At 50.1% G+C, this 5,364-nt stretch overlaps 1 protein-coding gene and 1 long non-coding RNA gene across 4 annotated transcripts in view; one reads left to right on the top strand and one right to left on the bottom strand.

Moving 5' to 3' along the window:
- The window catches only part of LOC149747472 (uncharacterized), a 39,424-nt gene extending 36,163 nt beyond the window's left edge, over positions 1–3,261 (bottom strand). Inside the window, exons 1-2 of one of the 2 annotated variants that reach the window (XR_016387900.1) lie at positions 529–3,261; positions 84–174 (exon numbers count right to left, since the gene is read on the bottom strand). This is a non-coding gene — a long non-coding RNA (uncharacterized LOC149747472). The remainder of the gene's footprint in view (positions 1–83; positions 175–528) is intronic. The other variant, XR_016387901.1, reaches the window with a different exon arrangement.
- The window catches only part of PSMF1 (proteasome inhibitor subunit 1), a 52,300-nt gene continuing 47,728 nt past the window's right edge, over positions 793–5,364 (top strand). Inside the window, exon 1 of one of the 2 annotated variants that reach the window (XM_022592794.2) lies at positions 793–1,087. In XM_022592794.2, coding sequence (XP_022448502.1) covers positions 959–1,087 — 129 coding nt within the window. In that variant the 5' untranslated portion in view covers positions 793–958. The remainder of the gene's footprint in view (positions 1,088–5,364) is intronic. The other variant, XR_016387899.1, reaches the window with a different exon arrangement.

Genomic DNA, 5,364 nt, shown 5'->3' with positions numbered 1-5,364 from the left:
CTGGGATGGGAAAACTCAATTTATTTGAGTAAAAACAGTAAGTGGTCAAAATCATGAAGGAGACAGACAAATAAATGACTGACATTTGGTAGTGGATCAGGAGCGCCAGCTCTCCAGTCAGCAGCTGCGTCTTCTTGGGGGAAGTGGCTTCCATTCTCCAAGCTGGTGACAAATCTGCAAAATGGGAATGATAATGGAACATACCTCATAGAGTTTTTGATAGGGTGATGTGAATGTTTTGACACAGGATCTAGCACACAGTAAACATTTAATAAATGTTATCCAAGGAGCCAGACTGCTAGATCGCAGTACCATCTCTGCCACTCACTCATCTTTGTGACATTTACCCCTCTGTGTGTCTGTTTACCCATCAGTAAAATGGAGCTATCAAATACCAACTTTATGGGGTTGGGTGGTGAGGATTAAATAAACGAATACAAGTAAAGCATTTAGAATAATGTTCCATGGAGCAAGCACCGCATAAGTGTCAATTATTATTCTGAATATATTATAGCCCTATTTCATTACCTCTTCTCCCACCAGCATACGTCCACCCCATTCTGCAGATGGGAGGTCTGTGGCTCAGAACAAGGTAACCTCTCTTCAAACGATGCCACAACCTACGTGTAGCGGATCTGCCCGCTGCAAGGAAAACGGAGATTCCAGCTTTGAAGGACCTTGTCCCCAGGGGTCCTATCCCGCCCACGCGCTGCCTGTCGGAACCCTTTAGCGCCTCCCTTCTGTTTCCAGCCGGGCGCGCTGGCGCAGCAGCGCCGGAGCGGGAAGCTACTTCCGGCGGCCACACCCCAACGTAGAGCGTCTCCATTTTGGCCGCGCAGGTGGAGACTCGACGAGAACCAGCGGAGTAGGGGAGTGGAGTCCGCAGAACTGTGAGGGCCGAGTCGGCTCACCGTACTTTCTCCCTTTCTTCCTCCGCCCGCAGAAGCCGGGGGCTCTCATGGCGGGCTTGGAGGTACTGTTCGCGTCGGCGGCGCCGGCCATCACCTGCGCGCAGGACGCGCTCGTCTGCTTCCTGCACTGGGAGGTGGTCACGCATGGCTACTACGGCTTGGGTGCCGGCGACCAGGTACGCCACGGAGCCGCCCCGGGGCCAGTGTGGAGGGGGTAAGGTGTCTTCTGCCCAAACCCAGAGGACCGGAGGCTCGGTCCAAAGTGCCTGACCTTCCCTCCTCCCAGGTCTGGGTCCTAGGAGTCATGACACCATGGGTACCTGTAGCCTACGGGTCGGGGAGGTGCTCTGTTGTCCTAGCCTAGCTGGCACAACACGATTTGAAAACCCAAGGACAGAACTCGCTGCAGCACAGGCTGGCAGTCTCCGAGGCCGGGATCGTGCGGATCTGGCAGCGACACAGGGGTTCCTCTCCTGAGTACTCCTCACCTACCCGAACTCCGCCAAGCTCCTTCCCACGCTGCTGGGTGGGGTGGGGCTGTACCCAGTACTACCCTCCTCATACTGTAGTCGAGCGCCCACCAGACATCTGGATCCAGGCACAGGTGTGGGGGGAGGTTGGGCCGACTCAGCTCCAGTCAAGGGCCCTTAGAGCTCGGACAACCCTTCACGCTTTAGTGAAGGGCCTGGTGCAGCCCACTCACCGTTATGGTCTTCACTCAGGCTCCGGGGGAACAGCCACCTCCCACACACGTACAGACATGCACCCTGGGTGTAGGGCCAAGTAAGTTTCCTCGCCAACAGCTGTCATCCCCACAGAGCCCCAGGACTGGCGGGCCCGGCCGACCTCACTGATTCTTTGCCGTAGCATTCTCCCATCTTCCCTGCCGCTTCCCTGTGACTCTCCCCGTATACGTCATTGCACACACCAGCTTCCTGTGAGAGGTGGGCCTGGGCCCCTTACTGCCCCTTCGTTTCCCTTCTGCTCCATCCGAGGAAGTATCCTCCCATACACACGCTCAGGACTCACTGCCTGCCCCTGACTGTCCCTCTCGCCTCACTCAGAACCGGGACCAGCTCTGGGGAGCGGGGCGCTTCACTCCTTTCGTCTCACAGTGATCTTTTAACCTCACTCGCATTTCTGACTGCTTTAGCTCTCAGATACCCTAATCCTTTGTTAGTTTCTCAGATATACATCCAGCGTCTTAATCTTCCCTCTTCTGACACAGAGCTTTAGGGATCCCCCCTCAGACAGTTTACACATCCTGGGCTCCTAGAGCCAGGTTCGCCCCCCCACCCCCACTGCTCCATTTCTCTGTCCCTTAAAACTCGTGACCAAGACTATCACACCCCCTCATGCTCTACCCTCACCAACAGGAATAAGAAACACAAGAACTGTCATGGATTTCTGGCTCTTTTTTTCCCCCCCCCAGACCTCAAGTGTCTCAGTGGGACCCCAGATACACAGAGTAAACTTCTCCACCACCACCTCCAGGCTCACGGGAAAAGAAGGACCAGCCTTACACACAGACACACAGACACACACACACTCACCCACCCACACACCCTGGAAGCAGGAACCATTCTCCCTCCCAGATGCCTTTGTTCCTGGCCTTTCTGTTCACCTTTTGCTTCCTTCCACTTACCTTGCCTTTCAACATTTCAGACCTTGGGATCAGGTAGAGGCAGGGCCCGGAATCCTGAGTGTCAGGTTTCCACTTCCAGTATGTAATCACCCCAAAAGAAACCTTATGTCTCCTCGCTTGCCTCATTCCAGCTTTCTAATCTTTAACAGCTCTTTCACTTGCCCCAGGCATTTCATTTCACCTTTTCCTGGGACATTCTCCCAGAAAGCTGATGTGTAGGATGGTGCAGGGGACAGTGGAATTGGAGAGGGGGTAAGACTTGTTCCTGACCTTGGGGCTCCCCTTTCGACTCTCAGCGCTGCCCCCCCACCCCTCCCTGCCCCTTGCCCTGTCCTTCAGATCTAACAGGTTTGCCCTGCTTTCTCCCCTCCTCATATACCTCACTCTCTGTGTTTTACTCTCAGCTAGCTACTGCTGCCCTGACACACTGTTAGAACCTCTCCCCCCAGGAACAGGAACTTGTTACAGAGAGCCTGTGTGACTCCCTTCTCGTCTTCCCCTTCAGCACTGCAGATCTGCTCCCACCACTCGTCCCCTCACAAATCCTGTCAGCAACTCTGTCTGAGTCACTTTGACAGCTTAGGGACATCAGTTCATGTAGGTCATTGCCTCCTCCTAACTGGCACCATCCCCTTGCCATGTACTCCAGGCTTCCAAATTTTCAGAAAGAACACAATCTCATTTCAATACTGGTCTAAAAAAATAAATAAGAGATCCTTAACTGAATCCCAGAGGTCCACCTAATTCTACTCTGTTTATGATGCCACATGTCGAGTTCATGCAAGCCAGAAAAAGATGCTGGCTCCAGACATCCTGGGGAGGCCCGGGGGAGTGTGGATGGTGATTTTGAAGGCATTGCCCACTGTCCATCTGTCCACCCCAGTGCTGAATCAAGCATGTTCCCCCATGGTGGGGGATGGGCATTTGTTCTGTGCACTAGAGCATGGTGTGTTTTTGCTTCTCTCTGCCCCTTAAGTGCCACTGGAGTTCAGGTTGCACTTGTCCTCCTCTCGCTTCTGCTGAGTTTACTTTCATTCAGAGTAGAAACCTTTTGGAGGCGCATCTTTCCTGTTAGTTTATTTAAGAGAGGTTTTAGTTTTCCAGTGTGGGGCCAGCAGTCTCAGCTGAGACCAGTAGTATTTGCCAAGTTCAGAGGATGTTTATGTTGCCTCTCCAGCCACCTCCCGCTTCCCACCCTTCTGGGGATGATAAGAGAGAGAGGAAGGTCCTGAAATTGTGTACTTGATCATTTAATATGTTGAGAGTTAAATAGAAAGCTAAATTGTCTGCTTTTCTCTTTGGTTTTGTGTCCTCTGGTACAGGGGAATTGTGTACATAAAACTTGATTAGAAGAGCGATACAGCTTCAATAAAAAATTCAATATTTGAATTTGGATTTCTTTCTTGAAGTCAGCACCGCTCCTCATAAGAGCTTTACAGCTGTGTCAGGTGGCTTAAGTAGCAAGGGAATAGAGATGGCCGTAGACTTAATTTTGAGAATATTGTTTTCTGTTGTAGGAATCTAAAGATTATGACAAAAGAGAGAAGATGCCCCAAATGATCTTCTTTGGGTGCATTTTAGCCCAGGGACACTGGAATGAACTCATGGCCATTAAAGAATGCTTCCAGCCCCAGGATTTTGCCTAAGGGGACAACTGTCTTTACTTTTGGGGGGCCCATCTGGGGTACTTGGCTGGGAAAATCTCCAGCCATAGCATGGGCAGTCAGGAGCTCTGAATGCCAAACCGAGCTCTGCACTTGACTTACCATGACCTTAGGCAGCTTTCAGCCCCCCTTAGATTTTTTTTCATCCGAACGAGTTAAACAGCACAACCATGGCTGCTTTCCAATCGTAGCTCTTTGGGAGGTCTGATATTTGATGTCCCGCTCTAGAGGGCAGTTGAATGCCATGTTTGGCTTGATATCACCAAGGCCAGTCTCTTTCAGTCCCACCTGTTTTCCCATATCAGGGCAGCCCTTGAGCTGGGGAACATTGGTTCCACTGCAGTGAGAGGTATCAGTCTCACTAGGCCCTAGGATTCTCTCTTGCTCTGGAAGCCTGAGGTTATGGGAGAGTGAGCAGGCTGAATTATTTATACTCCAAGAAGAAATTCTGGTGGGTTGAATGCTGTAATGGAGGGTATAAATATAAATTCAAAGGCCCTTGATAGAACAAAGACAAAGCATGTCATCAAATTCTTGGCTTCCAAAGTAAACCTTAAATCCAGGACACTAAACATGGTTATAGGAAATTTACCTAGTTGAGGGTGAGGGGATAGTTTCTCTTTCTTTTAGCAGAGTGGGCTGATTAGTTTCACTTTTGTTTTCTGTCACTCTCATTTCTCTGCTTCAGGCCTGAGTTTCCTTGTCATTTAGCCAGGTTTGAAACCATGCCAGTTGCAATGTCTTGAATTTTATTTGGGACCACTTTCCCAGTTTGATTCCTGAGCCCCAGAGGTGACCAAAGCGGCCCACGATCTCCGTTCTTGGCCTTCCGTTGTCCTTGGTGAGGTGTGAGGTCTGTGTTGCTGGATCTTTGTCTTTTGTTGTTGTTTTTCATCTTTGGTCGCACTCCCTCCCGCCTTAGTCTCGTGAATACAGATCTTCCCAGTCCACTTGCTGAGTGTTTAGCTGTAGAACTATGCTTCTGTGAAAACAATATATAGATTTTTTGTGTGTTTTAAAATTTTTTACATAAATGGTACCTGGCTGTAAATCTCATTTTAAAAAAATTTTTCTTTGTCACATTGTTTACTTTATCTATAATAACTGCAGTTAGATCTAGTTTGTTCCTTCTAACTGCTATACA

The sequence above is a fragment of the Delphinapterus leucas genome, chromosome 15, assembly GCF_059928025.1.
Source record: "Delphinapterus leucas isolate spDelLeu-1000000601 "Yukka" chromosome 15, BTC_Dleu_Yukka2, whole genome shotgun sequence".
In the NCBI taxonomy this organism is placed as follows: domain Eukaryota; kingdom Metazoa; phylum Chordata; class Mammalia; order Artiodactyla; family Monodontidae; genus Delphinapterus; species Delphinapterus leucas.
The sequence above is the reverse complement of the archived record's forward strand: the minus strand, read 5'-3'. Positions and strand labels throughout refer to the sequence as shown.